This window comes from Passer domesticus, chromosome 8 (assembly GCF_036417665.1).
Source record: "Passer domesticus isolate bPasDom1 chromosome 8, bPasDom1.hap1, whole genome shotgun sequence".
Taxonomy (NCBI): Eukaryota; Metazoa; Chordata; class Aves; order Passeriformes; family Passeridae; genus Passer; species Passer domesticus.
In genome coordinates, this window is record NC_087481.1 from 43,266,323 (window position 1) to 43,290,313 (window position 23,991).

The window sequence follows — 23,991 nt, forward strand, 5'->3', positions numbered from 1 at the left end:
TACTCTGGTTCAGAGGAGGTAATGGAGAAGCTCAAGGTGAGAAAGGGAGAGTCTCGTTTGTTGTCATTGAAGCTTCATACCCTTCTCTCAGTCTGAGGTATGGTCAGGTTTGTCCTGTAGGCCGTGGAAATTGAGTTTATTTCAAGGTCACCAAAGCAGATCACTTCTTTTAAAGCATGATCCACTTGACCTTGAGATGACATGTGATCAAGTGACATTTTTGGGGGAGTGACTTTTTTATTGCTTTCAGTTGTGGAGCAGAGCAAGTCTGACAGGTTATTGGTGCAGCAGAAATGATCTGATCCTCACTCCTGCAATGCTGAGTTACTCACATTGAACCAGTCTGATTGACAGGCTGGCTTGGTGCTCTCCAGTGAGGACAGCCAGGGTCACTCAATCACTCAGTCCTTTTTGTGTATTTCTTGCTGTAAAAGAGATTTGAAATCTGACTCGGAGGTTTCTGGGCCTAAATTACCAGCATATCCATCTAAGTTGCATTTTATCATGAGCCCAGTCTTGGGAGAAGGTGCTCTTGTTTTGTTTCTAAAACTGATTTCTTTTTCTCCACTTTTCCTGCCAGATAGGGGAACCCTTCTGTATGTTCCTGGCTTTCTGTCCTCATAGTCTGGGAACTGTGCAGCTTTAAAAGTCATTTGCCATTTTTGTACTTTGAGATTTAAGGAATGTAAATTAATTGAAAAGGAATTCTTATTTTCGTTTGTCCCAAGACCCTTTGGCACACTTCCCTACCTGCTTTCTCTACCATCGAGACCAGCTTCAATGTTTTTCTTTTCTTTCAGTCAATACTCATAAATACTTTCCTTCTTTCAAGAGGAGGAAAAAAAAGAGGAAAAAAGTTGAGTAAAGGAATTGTTAAGCTTCACTTGGTTAATGACAAATTACAGTGTACAGCCCAGGGTATCTGGCTGTTCCCCATGTCAGCCATTACGAGGCCTCTTTGACAGACATGTGCAGTATCTCCTAGGATGTTTTTCCTGAAAAATCTTATTTATTTTCTGAATGGCCAGTAAAATATATTATACACTACAAAAGTATAAGTGACAGTTTTGCTTTAATGAGGAAAGGTTATATTTGTAGTATTTTATAGCCTTCTTTATTTACATTCTGCTTTGACCTAAAGGTGTAGGGCAAAAGTAAATTATCAGAATGGCTATGGGTAGATGCCACTTATCACTGACCAGAACATTTGTTTCCTACATAAAAGTGTCTCCTGTCTGTGGTGTAATATGTCACTGTTGCAAAATGTTTATCCGTGTCAAACTATTGCATTACAACACAAACAGAGGTATTCTGATCTATAAAAAATATTTTGATCAGAAGTAACTAGCAGCTGCCTTTGTTCTATTTTTAAATAATTAAATAAAATATTTCAGCTGTGTTAGATCATATGCTGTGCACATGTGCTACTGAGAGGTCATGAAACTAAGTATAAAACTGAGGAAAGAAATCATGTCCTAAAAAGTATTTATTTAAATGTACTGTTACACTAGATAACAGTAATATTTTCTTTTTCATTCTAAATCAGAACAAAATTTGTAATTTAAAAATCCCCACCTAACAAAAATTGTGGGTTTTTTTAAGTATCAGTGTGACACAGCTTCAAATATAAGTAATTGGAGACAACACTTATACAGGGAAATTTCAAGAGTAGGCTTTAATGTATCTAATGTTAATGGATATCATACTGTAGAGAGATACACAAAGTATGTGTTGATTATGTCACGATATTTCAATAGAGATCAAGATGTTGAATAGAAATGTACAACAGTTCACAGGCAGAAATAGCATCTGTGGGGAAATCTTTTCTCTTGATTTTCAGTACTTAATGTCACCCATTTATTTGTGAAATACAAACCTGAAGTTACTGGGTTACTACTTCATAACTTTTGTAAAGACCCTATCAGGCCATATGAAAACTAAGCAAAATTCGGGATTTTTGTTTTCATTTAAATTACATTTTTAACAGCCAAGTGTTTGAAGATTATATGCAACTTAAGACTGTTGTAATAAATACAGAATGGACCTTCACTTTTCCACTTTGATTTCCATTAATTTCAGTACATGTCACCTGATTTTGTTTAACTGTAATTGTTCCTAAGCTTTTTGTAAGCAAAGCACTAAGTTTGCCACATGACCTAAGAAAAGTGAAGGTGAATGGATCATATTTGTGTTTGCAGTTGGCAGCTGAACACAAAGGTCATGCAAATAGAACAAATGTTGTCATCTCAGTGCTAGGAATGGTGCTACACTGTTGGAGCTTTTTGCAACACCTCCATTAGGAAGAAAGTGCAGTGTACCAGCATTTCCCAAAATCTCCATGCTTATCAGACCTCTTTCTGTAAATGCTCATGAAAAACAGAGTGAGCAGACAGATGTGTTTGCACATGTATTTGTGTTTAAAATTAGGCCCCTCATGCTAATCCTTTTGAAGGAAAGAGACTATGTTGTTCTTCCATTTGAAACTCTGCTTATTTTTTAAAAATCCTCTTTAATATTTTTTTTTTCCACGACAGAATATAGTCATTAAATGGTTCATATTTTTTAAATTAAATAAGTGCCTTTTGCAACAATCCTGTAGTATGGTCATAGTTCCTGATTTGCTGCTGGCAAACAGCATGTCCTTGTTTTTGCCCTGCTGAATCTGTTTGGTCAGGAGTGGTGGGGTTTTTTTGTTTGCTTTGTTTAGTTTAAAAAGGGTTATAGAGATAGCAAATTTTCCTTCCCTTTATTTCCCTCTTTTTGTTGTGCTATGAAGACTGGCCTCACAAAGACCTAAATCTATTTTGCTTTTTTTTCTTTCTCACTTTGCTACTGTTTTGAGGGTTTTGTATATTTTAGTATAGATTGCTAATGATAAAGTCTACTTTGATATTGTTTTATTTTAGTTCCCCCAAACACGCCAGTGAAAAATGCCAATATTGCTCTTTTGAATACAATTCTAGAACTTCGTGTAGAATGAGCAGGTGTACAAATACTTGTCTACCACTTATAAGTAATGCAAAATTTAAGTTCAAGTCTTGCTTTCAAAGTACTATTATCTTGAAAGTATAGCTGTTTTCAAGCTAAAAATGTTTGCACTACTTAAATATGTGCAAGACTGCTGTGTTTAATTGGAGCAACGTAATTTACTTATAAAAACTGCATTTCCCTGAAATGTATGTGCCGTTTTATTTTATGCTGTTTTGTTTTCCCTACTGATAGGATATATATGCTTAGTCAGTGATAGAAAGTTTTATTACTGATATTCATAGCTGATAATTATACACTTCTCTTCACGTTGCCATAGTATGTTTTTGCACAGTTAAAGTATATACATGTGAACACAGCAATAGTTTTCATATTTCCCTTCTGGCAAACAATAGTACTTTTGTTCTGCTCAGTATTTTAATTTTTTTAAAGATCTGTAAGTGTGGGTGTTTAAATTATGGGTGTGAACAAATGGCAAATATACATAAAAAAGAGGGGAGAGAATAAAGTCGATAAACTTCTTCAGAGAGCTACCTCTTATTTTTGTATTTTTTTATGTGGACCCTTGCTTACAACATTTTTGGTGTTGAAATTGTCTTGGGCATGTCTGTTGAGTTAATGTAGCATATCTGTAGTTTTGGGGAAATAGAGAATGGTTGAAGGTCTACTCAGGTAAAAACTATTAAAATTCTTCTATATGCACGCGTGCTTCACACTTTGTGGCCATTTGTGAATCCTGGGGCACACACTCATGGCTGAGCTGGGGGTGTGGGGAGATGAGGGAAGCTCTGGAGAATCATAGCTTGTGCTGTTATCTGGGCTCCCAAATACATGGGAGTCACATGAATAATCTTATTTCACATGCTTGGGGTAATATTCTGGTCGTGCTTTGGTCTTTGCACTCTTCTGTGTCTAAACTTTACCCTACCCCACTTGCTACCTATCTATCCAAGTAAGTATTGCTGGTTTTTAGTGCCTTTTGTTGGCAGTAATGTGGAAATGATAGAAGAGATAAGAGTGATAAAGGAGTTATTATTACTAAAGAAACAGAGCAGACCTAGTCCTGTTGCCAGTTTCATTTGACCTTGCCACAGAATTATATAGCCATAAATTGTAATTTATATCAACAGTGATCTTAAGAATTATGTGAGAGGAAGTTCTCATTCCAAGGAAGTTCTCATTCCCAGAAAGTTCAGGACGGGTCAAAAGCAGACCATGTTTGCTGTTTTCTAGCAAATCTGATGCCAAATACTAATTACTGAATTGGTGTAAGTGGTTGATGATGATATATAATAGTGCAAGAAGTTTTACTCAATAGATAAGCAATGAACATTGTTTCTGGGAATGTTGATTGTAACATAAGAACGGTTAGAATAGGTAACTGTAATCTTAAAAACTCTTCACTATGTGAGTGTTCATATCCAGGTACTGGTTAGAGTTACACAAGTTCAAAATACCATAAAGCACTTAGGAAGAGTAAATGAATAAAAGAAGAAATGCATAAATGGTAAAACTGTGTCTGATATTAATTTTTACTATTTTTGGAGCAGCATTATTTCTCAAAACTGATAATGTAACTCAAAATTATCTAGACAATTAAAGTTTATTTGCAAAAGAATGAAGAAAGATTTGTACGTGGGAAGGGTATACTTCCTTAAGTTGTTAGAAAGATTTCAGAATTCATTCAAGATCAGTATGCCTTTACAAAGAACAAGGTAAAGTTAAATTTATTTACCATCTCATTTCCAGTACAATACAGAAGAGAGGATGCACAGACTTGATGTGCTCTAAAAAGGAATTGGGCTCTCTGCCATGACAAGTATGATACTGCACATGCAGCAGAGCACCCAGGCAGTCCAGCTAGAAAAGTCTCTCCAGATGTTCTTAGGAGAGATAATTTAAGAAATTTAATGATGTAAGATAAGCAACACTGCAGCCTGGGCTATACAAGAATCATCAAGCCTTCATTTATGCTCTGAAGTATTTAAAGAGCAAGATGTATACAGCTAGATTTTTTTTTCTTTCTAAACTAGGAATTTAAAAGACATGGAAGAGTGATTATTGTTGTAGCCTAACTGCAGTACTCTAAGTGTGTGTTACAAAAGCACGTAATTGAAAATATATTCAGTAAATAGTTATGAAACCAAGACAGGCAGAGTGAAAATGGCAGATGTACACTGAATACAAGTACTGGGGATGTTGTTACTGGAAGGGTTCCTATTTATGATTTCACTGAACTGCTGGAATCCATAACTTCTGTGCTCTTAACTTCCCCATGTTTCTGTTTAGTGTACTCAATATTCTTGAAAAGTAAACCCTTTATTTGGACATTTTGTTTTATAACTATAATTAGAAATACGTGCTTATATAGATCTTGTAAATGGTCAGGTACATGTTTTTTTCCTAAAATTGGTTATTTTCCAGTTTTCATTTGTGTTTCACCTAAATAGGTCTTTGAAAGTACATATTCTTAATTACATTTCACAGTTCTACATTGCACCTTTAAATTAAAAAATTATAATTTCCTTTCTGTACTCTCTTGTTGTTCCTTAGATAATTATGCAGTTTTGTAATCTACAGATGGCCTCTTTTTTCAATCAAATAATTTGCTTCAAGCAACAAAATATTAAAACGTTATAACCAATATGAAAGGCTGTATAATTGTTCATAATTTGTTGTCTCATGATTGGTGTATTGCCAGTCTCTTTTGAATGCTTTTAGTACAGGTGTGTTTTGAAAGGATTCCATTAATCTGTTTCTGTAGAGCTGCACGAGGGAGCTCTGAAGATGTACAGAATTATCCTGCACGCTGCCTTAGCTCAGTGGGAGAACATGTCCTTCTGCTTGTGCTGCTCTGTATTTTCTGCTCCTCTTAAAAGATAGCTGACAAGAACTGTTTAAAAATAGCAGGCCAAGGGCAGGTGACAAAATGTCACACAAGCAGCACCTGGTCCAGTGACAGCCTGGAGGGAGGAAAAAACCAAGCCCAGATGTCACAGATAGGATTCTATTTCTGAAGCTGGTCGAACAGCAGAATTTCAGCTTCAGCAAAGGAAAAGAGAAGGAGGCATCCAAGCATTATGCATTCAAATTTTACTCTATTTTTTCATAGTTGGTTTTTTTTCCCCCTTCTATTCCAAGTACTAATTTTAAAGTACAAATTAGTAGAGACACCATTTCTCTTTACAAGTAATACCTGTAACCTCACACTCATTAATACACTGTTAAGGAAAAGGGGATTAATGTTCATCTGGAGATGTCTGAAGTGTTTTAGCAAAGGTTATACTAAATGAAATAACAGCAGCTTTAATGTTTCTGCAGTGCCAGATTAATGTGAAAATATGTATAGCAGAATTATGTCTGTAATTAGGAAATGTGAAGTGGTTAATGAAGATCATCTCTTTAAGAAGCTTTGCTCAAGGAGTTGGAAAGGAAAAATGGAAATTCTATTTACCTTGTTCCTCACTTCTTTCTGGAGGTGCTCTTTGCTTCATAGCCTTATTGTGGTGGCATTTTTTTCTAAAAGAAGGAGAAAATTTCAATGTGAAGAAGAGATTGATTTACTTTTCTTAACCTGCTTATGACTTAGTTTCAGAAGTGTATTGAAACTTCATGCTGCATCTGTTCAGAAAGAATATTTATTATAGCACAGCAGTTTCTGTGACTGGAAATAGAAATTTTTAATTATCAACAGGAACTAAAAATGTTGGAGAGGATTGGCTTTAGTTCTGCTTTGCCAGAGTTTGTTAAAATTTGGGTTTGCAGAAGTACAGGAACATGACCATTATACTGGTTTTTCAGTGTAGTGAGTGAGTCCTGAGCTCTCATATTTGAGTGTCCCTGTAGTGAAGAAATGTAAAGTGACCCCTTCCTTTGCTCCCAAACTTAGCCACAGACCTAAAGATAGGAAAAGCCTATGAAATGGAATGACGTTATATACATAAAGTTACTTACAATACTTAATTGAAATAATTTTTTACGTGACTATAATTGTCCTTTTACATATTTTTTTCCAAGTAAGGACAAATACAAATTGCAGCTTGCAGGTTTTCTTGGGTGGTTTCGTTTAAAAAGTCCTATGACAAAGTGTCTTCAGGGTGAGGCTTAATACTTCAGCTCAGTTAAAAAGTATCCAAAACAAATCTGAACAGCACTGCTGCTCTTAGCTCAATTTTTTCTCTAACAGTAAAAGTAGGTTTCTCTGGACCGAGTCTCCTTTAGGTCAGAAATATCTATTTTTCAAAGTACATATGAATGTAGTGCTGGAGAACAATATTCCTTCCAACCCAGTGTTTTATCTCCAGTGGTAGGTGATGGGAGATTCTTAGGGAAGAATGCAAAACCAGGGTAAGAACTCCCTCTCCAACCATCTGCTAACTTGAAAGCTAATGGTGCTGCATGTAGTATGAAAAATAATAACTTATTTTTACCAATTAAATGGAGTTTTGTAATGCTGTACTCATTATTGGAAGCCAACTATAAATGGCATAACTGCAGCAAGGCTGAATTTGAGGTCTGGTTTTGAAAGGGTAAGCATAATGCTTTCTTAGTGAAAACTAAAGGAATGTATTGAAATAATTGTGTTGTTGTTTATATTTTAAGTACCTACTACTGAAGGTACTATGGTGTTAAATATTTTAAATGTGTATTCTTGGGAAGTTGTCTTCAATAGGTGGAAGATTCAGCTACCCTGACTGTTCATTCCCTTTAGAAATTTTTCATATTAATGAATTTAATTCAGTTTTGAAATAAAACCATTGAAAATAGCTTTTACTTACATTGCAGGGCGTATGGGAATAAACTTCCATCATCCAGGAACAGACAATATTATGGCTCTTAACAGTAAGTAGTTAATGTCTAGTCATTTATATTGCCATGTTGAATATTTTTAGTTATATGTTGTGTGTGTAGCTGCACAGTCAGACATAAATATTTGTAATGTTTGCATAGAAGTTCATAGTCACTCTCTGAGAATGTTTTTCATAAGTCAGTCACCTCTGATTCTTTATATTAACTTTGTAATGGCTTTGTGTGTTTCACTGGAAGCTTCATAGTGCCTGCTATGGAAAATATTACAGAACACTCTCTTGTTCCCTCCTTGGTGGTGTGTATGTGTGTTAAAGCTGTAACTTTGATTTCTGATATCTCTTCAGACATATTTCTTCCTGTTGGGATGAGCTGTTACAAATTCTGCACACAGTTACATGGACTGACAGCGTTTGCTTTGTTGGTTTCCATTATGTAGATGGGAATTGGGAGAATGTTTAGACATCTAAATAATGAGGAAAACTGCACTTCACTGATAGATTATTGCTTTTTTTTCTGTCAGGAAATAAAAGTAAAATTAAAAGTCCAGTCATGAACATACAGACTCGAAAACCCTGGCAGAATGGATGTGGAAGGCAGTTCCTGTGTGGGGAGGTGGGGGACTGGGTGTCAGGCAGCACCAGCAGAATGCTGAACTGAACTGTGCAAATCAAAGCAGATATTTGTCTGTCTAATCCTGAGAAATGCTGACTGTTTCAAAATGTCCATTTTTGTTTGCAGTGTTGTGTTGGACATTTTAGGATTACTTGGAAACATCCAAATTTTTTTGCCTTTGCAGTGTCCATGTAAGTTAGACTGTGTATAGCTGAAAACTTCAGGAGATTTTGTGTAGTACCAAGCAAAGAATAATTTATAGATGTGAAGAACCAAAATTTTGTAATAGATAAGATGCAAGGTGTTTAACATTTGGCTTTAAAAGCCAGCTTTTGAAAACTGTAAGACTTCCATGTCCTCTTCTTAGTTTTACACTGTTAATGGTGAGGTGATATTTTGGGGAGTTTTTGTTGTTATAGTTAGCATATTACAGGAAATCAAATCATTAACTAGGAGAAACATTTTGTTTAATTAAATAGGAAGCTGTTCATACTTCTCTGTGTAAATAAGGTCTACACAGTACAGGTATCAGGTGTTTGATGTGAATTCTGGGCCCAGAATGTATTTGCTGTTCTACAGTGTCCATTTCAACAAGCTAACTGCAATAGAAATATATTTTTGAAATGGGATACAATGATTGAATTTTGAGTCACCTATAAAAATTGACAATTAGGATGAAATATATGGTAGCATTTCTTACGAAGTCTAACAGATTTTTGAAAGATGGGAATGAAAAACTGAAACAAAAAGTTACACTATTTTGGGATAACTTCCTTTTATCTTAAATGAATGTTGTGTTTTATTCTGATTTCTTTTTGATGAAAATAATGAAAAAAAGTTTTTCCCTGTCCAATTTCTTTGAACTTTTTACAACAACTATATACTCTAATAGTTTATAAAAAGCAATCATATTTTGTAGCTATAGTCCTGTTGCACGGTTAACATATCAGCATAGCTGAGGGATCAAAACTATATATATTTATGCATTTTCACTATTTAAAATATTATTGGTTTGTTCAAATATTAACTGTTTAAAGATTTAAATAAGCCTGGAATCATAAATGTGCAATTTGTGCAAAATGAAATTAAACACAAATCCACAGTCTGAATAAGTTCCCATTTATTTTTTTTCTTCTGCAGCTCTTTTCCCTTCCTTTCTGTACTAGGCAAGGCCACAGCATTTTTGGCCATCAATGAAACGCCCTAGCTAGAATTATTATACTGTGAAACTGGTTGGGTTTTGCTTTTAAATCTTTGAAGAGCTGAGAATAAAAGCAAATACTCAAGTACACAAGCTTAAAAATTACTTTCTGTGATTGAAATCCTTTTTTGTATGTAGCTAAACTTGAAAAATTTAGAACTAGGTAATTCCCATGTAATTCATTACCTTTTCCCTCTAGCAGGGAAATATACCAAGGAAAGTTAGTTCAAGAAGTTATATTCTTTTCTGTGCTGGAATGGCTGTGATTTGGGTTAAAAAAATAAAATAAGTAAAATAACAAGTCCCAAAAGATACTTCATTACAGTATTTTCTGAATAATTTTGAAAACTTATGTAATGTCTTTAAATAATAATACTTGTCATATCTGTTTAATTTCTGTGAAACCAAACACTCTGCTGAGTCTGCAAATCCAACCTTCACATTCTATTTCAAGTCATTGCTTCATAAGCATTTTTTTCTTTTCCTGTGAAGACACAGTAATAATCTTCAAGATTTATTACTCAGAGCTCAATTTCACACTGACAATGTAGGCAATCTTTTGAAGGTGGAAGACAACATGTGCTCATGCCAGCAGCAATGCAAAACTTCACATGCTGTGGGGAGAGGGGAAGGTTTTGGGGGTGTTTGTCTCCATCTCCTCATCCTCTGTGGCACAACTTCCAACTGTGCTTCAGCTGTTGTCCCTGTGTGCTCATTACAGCTTCTGAAACTGGGGCTTTTGCTGCCTGCCTGCCTTGAGCTGCTGTCTGTAGGTGTTGGAGGGCATTGTTGGCTTTGAGGGAAGGTGTTGCTTAGCTGGCAGCACAGGGGGAGTGTGGCACCACTGTTCTGTTCAGCATTGTGCAAGGCTAAATCATCACCAGCTTAAAACACCTAGTTCTGAAATGATGCAATCCATAGGATAAAAGAGATTACTTTTAAATGCATAATTATTATGAATCTCTCAGTGTCATTAGTGGCATTATGCTTGTGTACATACAGAGTTGCACATGTGTATAAACATGTTTTTATTATAAATGCTCTTGAAGTTCAGAATTAGGCTTCTGTTGAGGAATGAAATGTTGAAATATTCAGAGAGATCCGAGCATAATCCTAAAGAGCAGCTAAACAAAAGGAAGATGCAAATATTAGATTGGAAGTATATTTGAACGGAAAATGGTATAGCTTTTGTCTGTACTAGATCTAAATGAAATTTCTCCAATTGAAATAGTGTTTTGAATCAATTAGTGTCATAAGGTAATTTTTTAGTTCATACTGAGCTAAACAGTACAAGGCTTTTTATAAACTTTCATCTACAGACCCTTATTAAAATAATTGATACTGTAATTTTTAGGGGAAATGTGGCATAAATTTAACTCAAAGGTGTCCTCCATCCTTTCTCTTGCTAATATTCAATACCATTTGTAGCCATACATTTCTGCAGCCATTGCTTCTCTTGAATATATGCTTCTTTCTAATTAGCTGAGTAACCAGGACTGAGTGGTCAGCATGAGTGGATAGTCACCTCCATGGTAGGTGGTGAGCTGTCTTTAGGGCTTCTTGGGAACTCCAGAAAGCCTCAGTGACTTCAGTGGGAGAGAAGTGTGGCAGATGAAAAGGAAGATGGGAATAAATGAGGGTGTGTGATCTCTATAAAGAAGCACTGAAGTGTTGTGCTGGGATCCCTAACAATCTTCTGTGAAATAAATGTGGTCTAAAGGCAGTTAAATTAAACCCTTTGTGAAATGCTGGAATTTATTTTTTTTAAAGCTCCTCTGCACAGTGACTTTGCAGTCCTGTTGGGTTACAAATGTTCCATCTGCTTCCACTGTTCATTCGTGTCTCATACAAAAATGTGTCATCTGTGAGGTCTGGTACTATTTGCTCTCCATCTGACTGTCTTTTCTTTTCATTAGTGTAATTCAGTTCTATTTATTCAGAGTAAAATAATTGGAAAAAGAGATTAAGGAAGGGATTTGGGGCACTTTTTTAGATGTCTGTGTTGAGATTTTGGTTTTGTTTTATTAATCCCATTTATGTGGGGAAGTTGTCATGGCATGACAGAAAATGTAATGACAACAAAACTATTTCATTTTTTATTTTCATGTTTCTGTTGTTTTTAAAATTGCCTTGTCTCCTTAACAGCTATTGTACTTAGCTCTTCCTGATGTGTTGTTTTCAAACACATATAGCGTTTAGGTATAAAAGTTGCTGAAGTAGCTTTTTATATTTGAAAATTTTGCCAATGCTACTGTTATATCTTGAAATAACCTGCTCCAAATTGAAAGCTTGAATTACTTTTGTCTTGCAAGATCTTGGCTTGGCAGTTTAATAGCTAATAAAAGCTTTCTTTTTGTAGTGATAATATTCTGGGCAAATGTGTGACTAAATTCCAAGAGGCATCAATCTCATTTAATAGTTTAGTTCTTGCCTATAGGAATTTGCTGAGCCCAGTTGCCAGGTTGGGTTACTAATGTGTCACCATCTTAATGGCATATATAGAATAGCAGAGAGGAATAAAAAACACTGAGAAAGCTTACAAGGTTTGCAAAACTAGACCTGATTTAGTTGTGAAGAGATCTGAGTGACTGTAAGTGGAGGGAAAAAATGCCTGATGTGAAGTGTGAGATAGCAAAGGCAGCAGGGTTCAGAGGAGTCCCAGGGTGTGGGAACTCACTTTGCACATCACCTTGTTAGGCCTTTCAGAGCCACCTGTACAAGCAGCTTGTGTTGATGCTGCCTTGGAAGCTGGAGGTGGGCTTGCTGATATCTCAAAACACCTTTATAGCTATTTAAAGTTTAAAAAGGGTGAAGGGGGAAGCAGGGCAGCAATAGTAAGTACATGCTTTTTCTTCTTTCTTCCTTTCCGTTTTTTATATTGGCATCTGTGCTTCCAGAGATCCATGTTGGCTGTTACTGAAGGCACTGTCTCTTATCAGTGGCTGCTAAAGGCTTTTTCTAGCAGAGGAAGATTCTTAAATTGTCTTCCTTTTAATCCAACTTGGTAGCTCTTTAATACCTTCTTGTTTGTTTGTTTGTTTTCCCCACTGCTTTTCCTGCCTCACCACCTCACCAATGTGCTTTCCTTTCATCTTTGTGATCCTCTCTATTGTGGGTTAGTGCCATCTGCTTCCTCTGAATTTTAAGATTTGCCAGGCTACTCTAAGAGCATTACACATGATGCTAGAGGAGATGAAGCAGCCTGGCTGTTAAAAATGACAGTTTTATTGGTAACAGATTTTTAAACTAAAATGAGAAGATGAAAACAGATAAAACTCTCTTGCACAGTTGCTTGGCTGCTTGTATGCCTCAGGAAGGGACACCTAAGCTGATTTTGGATATTGAATGCAGTGCATGTGTTTGATTAAGTGTTTGAGGCCCAGTGTGTGGGAATTAGCTGCATACAGCTTACAGGTAGATTGTGTTTTTCTGGTGATGGGAGGTAGTTGTATATGTATGTGAGATGGGAGATTGCTACAACTTGAATTGTTAATATTGGGGAAAAAATCAACCACAAGGAACTGTTTAGGTTCATATAACCAAGTTATTGTAGTGCCCATCTGCACATGCAGCCCATCTATCAGTGCAAATTGAGAACCACCTTTTGAACCACTCGTAGGTGAGTGTCCATCTCTGCAATTCTTCTGGATGATCCCTCTGCTGCAGAAAAACACATTGCATAATTATACTTGATTCTGTCACCTTCCCTCAGTTCATGAATGCATTTCCCTGGTATTTTAATTCACTTGTAAACTTCCAGATCCTAAGAACTTCAGACACCCTCTGTTCAAAAGCAAAAGCTTGACATATTTTCTTTTCTGATCTTAGAAAATCATTGCATAACTCATAATGTCCTAAAGCAAGTATTGTTCTGAACTGCTGACTGCTTCAAGAATACAAATGAGTGTTCTAAACTAGAAATAAGATTCTGGTACCGTATAAATCAAGGAGGTTCCCAGTCTTGTCAAATAATCTTTCCTTTAGCCAGTACAGCTCCAAAATTTCTAGTTTGGAAATGTTCAAGTCTTTTTTTTTTCTTAGAGATAATGCTATTTTATGTCAATTTAAGATTTGTCTTTAAGATTTCTTTGAAGTGTGCATCTTTGATATTGTGGCTGCTTAACTGCATGAACAAGATAAATACCAGAAGTGAAGAAATAATGTTCTTAAAAATCTCAAAATAGTTTATATTAGGTCTTCCATAAAATATGATAATACAAATAAATGTTGTTGCCTATTTATAAATTTGAAATTACATGATCAAATTCATTTTAAAGTATGATATGGAGAGCATGTAGATCTAGTCCTTTTGAGTTGATGTTTTATGGATTCACAAATTTATTGTTTCCTAGGACTGCTAATTATTTGATACAAATACAAGGTGCAGTTTCAGTCCCACATTATAATAATAGAGCTAAAAAATCCCAGAAAAGTTCTTTTTCATCAGTTTCATGTAGCCTTGAGATGCAGTTAAAATTTGAGTGAGTTTTGATTTACTGCAACAATGGGTAATCTTAGCTGCAGGCTTTGGGGAAATCCAAAGCATTAACACTGAGTTTCCTTGGTTGCTTTGCAAGATTTGAGGTTTGGGGAGTTTGTTCTGCCGGTTTGTTAAAAGCTTAAAGTTCTGTCCTTTGTGATACAGTGTAAAAGTACACTTGCCTTCTGGGATGAGGTGAGTTAATAGTTTCAGGAGAGTTATCAGCGGGTGAAAAAGAATCTGCTGTTCCTTTGCATTTGAGGCCATGCAATTTGGGACACAGCATTATGTAACTTTGTACCTGACAGTTACAGAACGTTGCTAAGGATGGACAAACACCAACACAGGGATGATCCTGCTGCCAGCTGCACAATCCATCCGTGCACTTTTTACATGGGAAAATGAGCTCATCCCCTCCTAAAGCACCTGGGTTTGCCTTAATATGTAATGATCTAGGAGGTACCTAGGAAAGAATCATTTTTGTTGAATTTAGAAACATTTCAGGAGATGGTTTTCTGTGCAAAAGGACATTTATATGTGGCACCAAAACCAGTACATGGCGGGCAGATGCATTAGTGGGGTACAGTTTAAGGAGCTCCCAGTTGCTTTTTGTCTTCTGTTGGAGTTGCCAAAAAGAGAAAGTAACTTCATATACATAGCTCTGGTAATTTCATTGTTTGTCATAGTGCAGTAATCTTATTTTCTCACAAATGTCTTCATTCAAGAGCAATTCCTAAATTGTTTACTTTCTAAAGTATTTAGTCAAACCAGAGGTATTATAAAATTTACCTGATGAACTATTCCTGCTATTTCATCTGTTGTGCTGTGAATTTTGACTTGTGAGCAAGATGGGTATTTTTTATTTAACTTGTTTCAAATTACACATTCAAACTTCACATCCCGAGAAAACAACATAATAAAGTGTGCATTGACATTCTGAAAATTCATGCTGAAGAACTCAGCTTCTTGGCAAAAATTAACATTTTAATATAAATACTAGTTACAACTGAGATAATTTTCAAATTGTGCGTATATGTATACAAAATATAAGCAACAATGGTGAAACTTCACCTTCTTTGAGTATTTAAATGTGATGCACATCACATTTTTTTGCTGATTTTTTTAAATCAGCAAAAACTGACTTGCTTATCTTCCTGTTTAAGTGAACTCTACAATATAATTTGTGCCTGGAATTTACCAGCAAATATACCTTCAGTGACTTTCAGTAAATTTTATGGACTTAAAGATTGTGTGTGAATGCAAATATAGGATAAAAATATTCTGCAGTGCATAAGTATTGCATATAAGTGTTATAATATATGAGTAGTTCTAGGGCATTCTATAATTTACAGAAGCTTGTGGTCAATTTCTGCTATCATATACAGATCTTGATCCCAGCCTAAAAGTTTATATTAAGCATATAAAGTTTTGTTTCTTCAGAAGAAACACAAGAGTCTCTTTCATCTCGTACTGAAATAATGCTGCTCTATTTAATTTTTAGATTGGTAACATTCTGAGAAACCTCTTTCAGATAAATTGCTCTCAGAATGTGTCCATAAGTATACCTTGAAGCATGCTTTTTTTGGGAATGTGGGCATTCATCAAGACAACAAGTTACTACAAGAGATCTGACAATGATTCTTTGCCATCATAATACAGGGCAATAACTAGAAAGCAGGAGGACTAATTCTGTTCTTGCTGCAAAGCCAGCTCTGGTGTTCATTCTCAGTATTGCCTGCTATGCAAGAAGCAGGGTCTCTCTCAGGGCTCACCAACCACCTCACTGTGCCTGAGTAGCTGTTCACACAAACAGCCCCTGCTTTCTTCTTGTTAAACATAAATTGCAAAGCAATTCATCATAGCCCTTGAAAATTTTAATACACCCCAGTGACATACTCATGTAGTTGCCTTTTTGTGACCTCATTGATAGTGGAAGAAAAAAGGTGTAGGGGCATGGGTTTTCTTCAGGGCTGGAGGAAGAAGCTGCTTGGGTAGAAGAGAGGTTCCTGTGCTGAAGGAGGGTGAGCCTTGCTCGGGGTAGCCCCAAGGCCCCTTGGTCAAAAGAAAAGTAGCCAGGGAATGCTGAGGGGTCTGGTGGGACACCTGGGTGTGCAGGGCAGGACTGCCAGGCACGTGTCAGAAATAGGAGATGGGAAGGAGCACTGAGAGTGTTTCAGTGAGGAGAGAAGATAAAAACAAGGAAGAGAAAGGAAAACAAAGCTCTGTTACCTCTTACCTGAGCTTGCTTCTGTTGAAAAACCTGCTTGATCCCCAGTCTTCCACATCTGGTTACCTCGGAAGGATAGATGGCTTTTGTGATAGATAGAGATCCTGTGGGGAAGACATGTGTTTTCCAGATTATTTTCTGTTTTTCTGAAAATTCAGATCAAAAATTCTGATTTTTGCATTTGCCACTACATCATGAAATACAGTTCTAAAGTTGTCCAACATTATGGATTTGCCATTGATGCGTGTCTCATTGAAATGCTGTGTTACTTCTGGTAGTTATGAAGGCATTTTGTCAGTCTAGTTTTATTCATCTGAAGGTAATGGCTATTGAGTTCATACTGTTTTAATAGGATTTTAGTATTTACATATGGTTAATTATTTAAATTGAAACATAATTGGAAAATATGTTCTCCACAACTATTATTAAAATGCAAAACTGGTTCTTTTAATTAGGGTTACTGTTGATGATGTTTATTTCCACTTAAAGCCATAATCCTAAATTACTATTTTATAATACTGTCCTATATGCTTGATTTTTTTAATACCTTTGCCCTTTGCTATGTAGAAAACTTGCACAGCAGGTATGTTCTTTTTTTTTGTTCTTCCCTGGCTGTATAATCTTCATCTTTTTTTCTTGTCTCGTGTTGTTTAAATTTCATCCTGCACTTTTAAATGCCTTTTCCTTCTTTATGGCGGGAGGGGAAAAAGAGAAGAGGTAGAAGCTACATTTTAGTTGCTTTTGGAGCTAAATCTAATGACAGCTGTACCGACAATTTTCTTCTGTGTTTACATGCAGCCAGGAGCTATGGGCGGAGAAGAGGTAAAAGTATTTACTAAATGTTTTGTTTGCTGAATAGTGGGAGAAATAAATATTTAGTTTTCTTGTGGTAAGATGATGTTACCAATTTTAACATTATTTAGTTGATCAATTGCTTTGTATAAGTCAATCTCTCATTCTTCCCTTGCAAAACAGCTCCTTTTAACAGCATCTTAAGGCAATGATGATCCTGAGCTGGTAACTTCAAGTGTTGCTATTACTAGACAACTGGAAGATGACTGAATGTAAAGATTCCCATGACATTTATTTGTGACTTGAAATGCACAGTGTTCCAAAAAAAGATCAGTTTTGGGTTTATGTTTGGTGTTTGTTTGTTTTGTAGAAGTCCAATGTTTAACTGCTGCATGGAACATTTGAAAATGACTTTTTTCTTACATGAAACAGCTTTTGCTGAATATTAGACTTCATTACATTGAATTGCCTCAGATAGAACATGTGTGAATACCAATACTAGTAACTGTCCTCAACAGTGTATATTGATAATCATTTTAAAAGGTACAGTATTTGAGCACATTTTAACAGTATTTCATCATAGACAACCCTTAAAACATAAAAGCAAAATGAAAATATTTTATAAATGTACAGTGCTGCATATCAGTTTATTCTGAGAGATGAAGGAGCAAGGACAATAGCAAGTCCAACAGCTGTACTGAGCAAGCCACTAATGCAGCTTACATTTGTCCTGTGCTGCAGCTTACACAGACTGGTTGTTATTGAGAAAATAACAGTGAAAATAGCAACTTTTAACAATTACTTTTAGGCAGTGCCATCTGCATGGGGTACTTTAGCATTAAACTTAATTTTATTTTCCTTTCCATGAAGTTCTCTGCCAGCTATGCAGGTGACATTGTTCCCTTTTCCAAATGTAGAATTTGCATCACATTTGTGAAGAACCATGGAGACAGATGTACCCATCCCGCAAACCAATAGTGTCTAAGGGCTTGTAATTTGTGTGGGTTGAGTGAGGCCATACTAACACAGTTTGTAATACAGAGTTTGCTCTGATTTTGTTCAAAGCTGACGCGTTTTAGTGTTTAATGGATAGCTAACAAAAGAAATCTGAAACAAAAGATTCAGATTTTCCTCACAAACTTACTCTCTGTACACATGAACACTGTTTAATTTTAAGATTGTGGCAGCTGTTTCCAAGTTGATCAAATAGCACCAAAGTAGGAAAGGAGGTAGGAATCAGTAGGATACTATTAATTACTGGCAACTCCTGTTTACTTGTAGAAGCAAAATACAATAATGCAGAAGTAATTGTGATGAATGTAATTTAGGCTGTTTTATACAAATATTAGTGAAGACAAAACAGGACAAACAAGTTCTGAATGTGCTGGCTTTTCAGATTTTTTTTTCTCACTAGCAAGAAGCATGTTTCATTCCACAAGACTTGTTTCCTGTGTGAAATGCAGGCTTTTCCATACTAACAAGTAGATTTGTGTGTGTGTGTGTGTCTTGTCATTAATGTTAGGGATTTTGACTTGCCTCATTCATATTAAAGTCTGTGATGTTCATGCTTTATCATTTCCTTGACTTTTATGATGTTGGTTTTGAGCTTCCTTAACCTTAAGCATGAAATTCTACAACAGTCTGTTGAAAAATGTGTTGGTTATCAAATATTCTCATATATCCCTCTCTATTATTGCTTTTACCATTTGCATGGGGATAATATGCAGAGTAACCACAGGCGAGTCTGTGCAAGGACTCATTTTTTGTTACTTATACTTGGATATTTTAATTAGTGTTTGATTCTGTCACTGTGACTAAGCATCTGCAATGAGAAGAAGTTTTGTCAGACATTTCTTGAGGCTTGCCATAAATTCTCAGTTCCCTACTTGATTCTCTGTTTCCTTTGAGAAAAGAGATGAGCATTTCTTTGTAGGTATCATGCTTAGAGCTGTTGAGTCATGTTCTTGGTACCTTGTTTTTTAACTTTTACAACCAGATTTTCAGGTGCAGATGTAAGCACCGCTGTGGGAAATCAGCCCAAACTATTTTGCTACACTGACAACTCAGAGATGCCCAGGGAGGGGTACAGGAGTATGTTACAAAAGAAGTGCATTTAGTGATGCTTTCCTGTAATGTTGTCCCAGAAATTTGCCCAGGGGGGTCTCTTGAGGTGATGGTTTAATATTTATTGCCTTAGATTGCATTTTTCTCCTGTTCTTACTCATTCCCTTTTCTAAGCCTACATACATTTTTAAACATCCCAAAAAGTCTGTAGCAAGGATTTCCAAAGTTTGCCTTGCTTTCAGCCTTGGCACATACTGATTGTGTTCAATGCAGTTCATTTTTCCCTATACTGGAGAAGACCATGAACAGTCATTCCCTATTCCATTGTCTGGGTGCTTTCCATTATTTTAAATGTATTCTTCTTACATTTAGCTCTATACTTGACTTAGCTCTAAACTTACAGAACATCATTTGCATTTATTTAAGGTGCTTGTAGACCACCAAGTGTCTGGCATGGTGCTTAGAGGTGATACCTTGCTTTCTAAGTTGCTGTGAATTTTTATTATTTCCTTCAGAACTCAGTCTCCTCTGCAGATCTGTATTTTATTTGAACACCTTATTAATAATTTGATATGTCATCTTCCACTAATGGCTCGTGTTTGTTGTTTGTTTACTTTCTTACAAAAAGTAGGTTCATGAGCAGGAATTAAAAGATGATTTATCTCTCCAGTAATGTCAATCTCTGAGATGTTTTCAGATTTCCTGCTTTTCAATGAGTGTTCTGATTTGATATTTTTATACAGTTGCAGTATCCTTAATTATTTTTTCTGTCATGCAAATGTTCTCTTTTATGTTGAAATGCATATGTTTTGTACATGTGCATGATGTGTTTGTCCATTAATGGAATATTCATCAAAAGTCTTTTCTGTTTTATGCTCTAAACCCACCATTTCTGACAACAAGTCTTTGAAAGGTAGCACCTCTACATCCTTCTCTGATTGTGGCATTATTTTTTATGTTGATGTGTAAATGCACAGTAGGATTTTTACTTCAGTGGATTTTTGTGTCTGTAATCTCTTTCATTGTTTAACATTCAATATATTATTTTTAATCAACACTTTTCTGGTGCCTGATATTTGTAATAAAAGATCAGGCTGGTGTTGTGTGTCAGTGACTTTCCTGACTTCGTTAGCTCGTTTTCCCATCACAGGATTACTGCTGCTTTTTTAATCTGTCCTTTGCTACTGGAGATAATTACTGATATTTTCAGTGTATGTTTTTCTGACAGCTGTCCCTGTGTCTTGATTTTTCTTCTTGCCCCTGTTTTTATTTCCTTCACTTCCCGTGCTGTTAATACCAGTATGGTATTAAACCATAGGTCTTGCTATGTCAATTTCATGTGATTCATTACCTTTGAATTTAATTATGTGCACTTAAAAAAGTATAAATATATTTATATTTGTAATCAACTCCTCTATAAACTGTTTGCATCAATTAATTATAATTCCATCCCTGGGAGAAATCCTCCATGGTGTGAGGGGACACGTAGCCTTTTCAGAGTTGAGGTGTGGTTCTTATTTATACATCTCTCTATATTGCAGGATGTATTTTTCAACTCAGGTATAGGGAATTATTAAATTCCAAAGATGGCAAGTGTTGCTTATATGCAGTCTTTAAATATTTTTTTATCTTCCTTGTTAATAAATCCGTTCTTAAGATAATCTGTGTATACTTTGTTAGTAATAGCAAAAAGTTGCTGTTGCAACAGATTGTTACAAAAAAGTTCTTTACTTTTCATTGACAAACTGAGTAGCAGCCATTTATGTTGATTTTGCCCATTCAAGACTGAAAGTTAAACTTTTAACTCAGTAACATCAGGATGACAGGCTGTTCTAGCTAACAATGTTTTCCTTCAAGTGCATGTTTGTTGTTTATTTGAAAAGATTTTTTTTTCTTGTTCGCTGAATCTCTTCACTTCCTGTTTAATATCCACAATCCAAAGCTTTTCCATGTTTATTTTGCTGTTTGCCCCCCTGCTCAGCGTGGGTCTGTGTTCCATGGAGGTGAAAGTGCTGCAGCCCTTGCTGTCAGGATCCTGTACAGCACTCAGAGGACTGTCCTGCTCTGCAGTGCAGTGGCTTGAGGGATCTTAACAGATCCTGAAGGAATGATCTTATGGAAAGTGTAAATCTCTAACTGGTTTGAAATGTAAATCTTGCAAAGGTTATATCTGTAGCTATGACACATAATTTCATCAGATAACTTCCATTTCTATCCATTTGCAAGGGTTTGTTTTAAAGCTAAATTAGGTTTATGGTCTTGTAAGGGTAATAAACTCTTGGAAAAATAGAAACAATGCTAATGAACATGAATTGGAAAACTGGACCACCTAGCTGGGCCTTTAATGCAAGTTCTGTTAAAGTAAAACAGTAAAAGGGAAAGTTTTTTACTTGAATACTTCATTCTCCAGGAAATAGCATTAACTGTAGCTCCCACAAAATCTGTTCCAGGTCGGTCTTCGCTGTTTCCCTTTGAGGATGGCTTCCTAGACGACAGCCATGGGGATCAGTCGCTGTCCTCGGGTCTCAGCTCTCCGACGCGCTGTCAAAATGGGGAACGAGTGGAACGCTATTCTAGAAAGGTGTTTGTTGGAGGTCTTCCTCCTGACATTGATGAAGGTACTGTGAATCACTTGCATTGCTGAGACATGGGAATTGCCTTTCATATAATTGCTATTAAAAAGGTGATATTTTCATAGAGGCAAATGGATTTTCCCAGGTGTGTCTCGTGTAGTGCTTGTGGCGTTACTTAGAACAAACACACCCTGCCACCCCCTGCAACGCCCAAGAGCTTACCTGACATTCCTGTGTGCTGTAGATCAGAAGAGATGGAGCCAGAAGTGGCTGCCTAGCAGGTCTTCTGATCTGCATGTCTTCCCACGACTGTCAAGTGGGAAAGCTGAAAAAGGGAACTTAGTGGGTACTGTCTCTCCTCCATAGTCTTCCTATTCTTGGATGTGGTTGACTTTAAAGACTTTATTAATGCAGTTCTTGCCAAAATACTGTGGGCTTTAAATAATCAACTCTTGCACCCAGCACGAATGTAGGGTTCAGGTAATAAATATAGGGCAATAGTATGGTTATAAAGTAATAACCTACTCAGCAAGGATGGTCAGAGTTTTTCTCAATCATTATCTGCTCTACTTGCATGTATCCCCACAAACCCTTAGTCCCAAACTAAAATCATGACAGTTTTTGATGTATTTTTCATGGCTGGAATATAGCTGGAATCCATCACTGTCTAGCTTCAATGGGCATACACAGGGAATTTGAGGATGCCTTCTAATGAAATGAGGGAGATCTCTAATCTACTAATCTGAAGCCTAAACCATGTACAGTTTTAATGAAGAAATAGTATGAGTTGCCAGTCTTTGTTTACAAACACCTCAAATGCAGTGCCCACATCACACCAAGAGTTGCAGGGCTGTTGTGTGGGGTCTGGTGGGTAATCTGGATCTGCAGCTGTAAGGAGAAGCAGCCCAACAGGGACAGCTGATGTGCACATTGCTGGGTCACTGAGAGTCAAACAACATGCCCAGTCTGTCCTGTGAGGCAGTAACATGGTGACCTGGGAGCTGTCACCCTCTTTCCTGAGAGGTCTCCTTCAGTAACCCTTTATCCTTCAGCTCTTCAGGCACACAATATGTGTGTTCTGTCTCCAGATACTTGAAATTCTGGCATGCAATTCATGGGGTCCGAGAAACTGGACACATCTCAAACAGCAATCCAGAAACTGTAAAATCCCACTGCCTTTTCTCCTGATGGCTTGTTATTCTGATCTACCTAACATCACATTAGACATTATTTTAAACTAATTCTTTCTTTAAAGTATGTTTAAAAATATATTGAGAAAATAAGATTTTTTTCAAAAACAATTTAAAATGCTTTTTTTTCTCAAGGATTTGCATGTAAAACAAAATTATCCTATAGGATAGTTCATGATGTGTGCTACATGGTGGCTCCAAGTTGATGCTTAAAAAGTGAAGAAAAAACTGAGTAATTCAAGGCAGATTTCCTGAAGGGCCTGAGGAAGGTGAAATGCCCACAGTGGCATCACTTGCTGCAGCCTCTTTCTAGGGCAGGCTGCAAGGAGCAGCCGTGCTGACATGGAGCCCCTCCATCAGTCCCATGTGGCTGCATCTGACCCTGCTTTGTGGCTATAATTAGAAATAGACCGCAGCTGAAGCATATTCACTTCTGATAGATCATGTTTGCATTTAATCCTGCTGCAGACTTCCACTAGTAGAATGTAAAATCACTTTTTAAAGCAGCCATGTACAGCACAGAGATGAAAGAACATTTAGGCATCTGCTATGGACATCATTGCAGTTTTCACTGTTCTTGTTTTGTTTCATTTTTTAAGCAAGACCTTTTTACCTTGCCACTGTCAGTTTTATGTTCTCTCTAAGGTGCCTCATTTGTTTTTTTGTAGATGAGATCACTGCCAGCTTTCGTAGGTTTGGACCTCTTGTGGTGGACTGGCCTCACAAAGCTGAAAGCAAGTCATATTTTCCACCTAAAGGTAATTAGTTTAAAATATACTTAAGAGGGCTGTTCTGGTAAAAGGAAATTACATCTGCCATGTAGTAGTCCACTACTGAGCAAAATTGTGATTCTTTATGGTGAATTTTCTATCTTTCATCAAGCATATTTTCAGCCATTATCCTGATGGGAAAAAAATTTCACAATTTGGTTATTGATATGTGCTTCTCTGTGTGTACTTCTTCAGCACACCTTGAACCCTTGAATTGTGCCTTAATCTGTACCAGCAGTAGGTAGAATGCAAGTTGCAGAAATTTCATAGCATTTCTGTTGTGGT

General features: G+C 36.4%; 1 protein-coding gene and 3 long non-coding RNA genes across 24 annotated transcripts in view; 1 reads left to right on the forward strand and 3 right to left on the reverse strand.

The window, feature by feature from the left end:
• Window positions 1–14,411, reverse strand: part of LOC135306633 (uncharacterized) — a 41,529-nt gene extending 27,118 nt beyond the window's left edge. For all 7 annotated transcript variants that reach the window (XR_010367437.1, XR_010367436.1, XR_010367433.1 and 4 more), the window contains exons 1-2: window positions 14,273–14,411; window positions 6,443–6,507 (exon numbers count right to left, since the gene is read on the reverse strand). This is a non-coding gene — a long non-coding RNA (uncharacterized LOC135306633). The remainder of the gene's footprint in view (window positions 1–6,442; window positions 6,508–14,272) is intronic.
• Window positions 1–23,991, forward strand: part of CPEB3 (cytoplasmic polyadenylation element binding protein 3) — an 82,799-nt gene that overhangs the window by 31,861 nt on the left and 26,947 nt on the right. For 5 of the 15 annotated variants that reach the window (XM_064430906.1, XM_064430912.1, XM_064430905.1 and 2 more), the window contains exons 4-7: window positions 7,774–7,830; window positions 17,116–17,139; window positions 21,624–21,791; window positions 23,605–23,694. In XM_064430906.1, coding sequence (XP_064286976.1) covers window positions 7,774–7,830; window positions 17,116–17,139; window positions 21,624–21,791; window positions 23,605–23,694 — 339 coding nt within the window. Of the gene's footprint in view, window positions 1–7,307; window positions 7,336–7,773; window positions 7,831–14,347; window positions 14,550–17,115; window positions 17,140–21,623; window positions 21,792–23,604; window positions 23,695–23,991 lie in introns of those variants that run through there. The other 10 variants (XM_064430908.1, XM_064430907.1, XM_064430913.1 and 7 more) reach the window with 7 other exon arrangements.
• Window positions 13,170–14,101, reverse strand: LOC135306635 (uncharacterized). The gene is made up of 2 exons (XR_010367442.1): window positions 13,546–14,101; window positions 13,170–13,270 (listed from the first exon to the last, which is right to left on the reverse strand). It is a non-coding gene; the product is annotated as an uncharacterized LOC135306635 (long non-coding RNA).
• Window positions 15,760–23,991, reverse strand: part of LOC135306634 (uncharacterized) — a 49,645-nt gene continuing 41,413 nt past the window's right edge. Inside the window, exons 4-5 of the long non-coding RNA XR_010367440.1 lie at window positions 21,969–22,071; window positions 15,760–16,421 (exon numbers count right to left, since the gene is read on the reverse strand). This is a non-coding gene — a long non-coding RNA (uncharacterized LOC135306634). The remainder of the gene's footprint in view (window positions 16,422–21,968; window positions 22,072–23,991) is intronic.